Source organism: the organism of the source record quoted next, assembly GCF_019968955.1.
Source record: "MAG: Porospora cf. gigantea A chromosome Unknown PgA_NODE_9275_length_1298_cov_5623.99, whole genome shotgun sequence".
Classification (NCBI taxonomy): Eukaryota; Apicomplexa; class Conoidasida; order Eugregarinorida; family Porosporidae; genus Porospora; species Porospora cf. gigantea A.
In genome coordinates, this window is record NW_027151969.1 from 1 (window position 1) to 1,298 (window position 1,298).

Consider the following 1,298-nt stretch of genomic DNA (forward strand, 5'->3'; position numbering starts at 1 on the left):
CCTGCGAGGTTTGCTCTCGGCAGGTAACCTCGAACCACCGCTGCGTGCCCACCGGCTTAGCGGTCCCTGCCCCCGGAGACACCCCTTACAGCCGGAAGGAACTGATCGTGTCCCAACAGGGGAAGAACCTGTCCCTGAAACCCAAGGTGGTGGTCAACTCGGACAAGCTACGGGAGGAACTGGAGAAGATGACCTCCATCTTAGCTCAGAAAGAGGAGTTGGCTTACCAGCAGGAGCAGTTCACGGTACTGTCCCTATCTGCGTTCTAGTGAAACCACAGCCAAGGGAACGGGCTTGGCTGTTATATAGACAGCGGGGAAAGAAGACCCGGTTGCGCTTGACTCTATTTTGGGATTGTAAGAGGACTTGAGAGGTGTAGCACTCCTCGGTCTCGCCGACGCCCTGGTCGCCGACCCCTCTCGCGGAACGTCCCGCCATGGGTCGGCCCCGCAGGCGACCTCCATTGACCGGCCACAGGAGTCTGAGAACGCGCCCTCCAGGGACGGCTCCTTCCCTCGGGAACAGGAAAGCCCTGCCCTGGCGACGGCCTGCCGACTCCCGGAGGGTCCCCCGTCTCGGAGGCGACGCTCTAGCACCTCTTTCCCCCTGCAATTCCTCCGCCTCACGCAGGGGACCCAGGACTACCACGGCCTGGTGGACACCGGCTCCCAGATTAACCTGATCGACGCCAACCTCGCCGCTACTCTCGTACGGGACGACGCCCCCCTTGCCGATACGGGGGCTACCGAAGTCCGGGGAATCACGGGGAACAACACGCCCATCTTGGGTTGGGTCACCCTGACCCTATGTCTGCCCACAGGGGAAGCGGTCTCGAGCCCCTTCGCGCTGGTTGACAGGCCCCCTGCACGGATCGTGATTGGCCTCCCCTTCATGCACGAAGGATACCTGGAGCACGCACCCCACGAGGGGACTCTCCGCTCTCCCGCCGGCCTCATCCGCCTAACTCTGGCCCCCTCCCGGGGTTCTGCCCCCGCGGGTCCAATCGAGGATGCCTGGGCAACGGTCCCAGAAGTGAGACAGATCCCGCCTTTCCCTGGTTCGCGACAAAGTTTACAGTCCGAGCTGAGTAAGGGGCTACTGGTTGCCTCGTCTTTTCCCCCTCGGGATGGCGACGGCACGTCCGGAAGGTCGGGTCCTCCAAAGGACCCGGCCCCTCGTTTGGGGCCAGGGACGGAACGCGAAGACGAACGAACCCGGGAGAGCGAGCGCCCTCCTGCGGGCGCACGGACAGGGAGGAAGCGACTTCTGAGACACGACGGCGGAGACCCCCGTCACCC

The 1,298-nt window shown here is 63.9% G+C and overlaps 1 protein-coding gene across 1 annotated transcript; it reads left to right on the forward strand.

Annotated features, from left to right (window-relative positions):
* Positions 1 to 23: 23 nt before the first annotated feature.
* Positions 24 to 269, forward strand: KVP18_002201 (uncharacterized protein; the record flags this gene model as incomplete). Its single annotated transcript, XM_067952910.1, has 1 exon — positions 24 to 269. A coding segment is annotated over one exon (246 nt), but the record flags the coding sequence as incomplete, so codon positions are not given.
* Between the last annotated feature and the right edge of the window lie 1,029 nt (positions 270 to 1,298).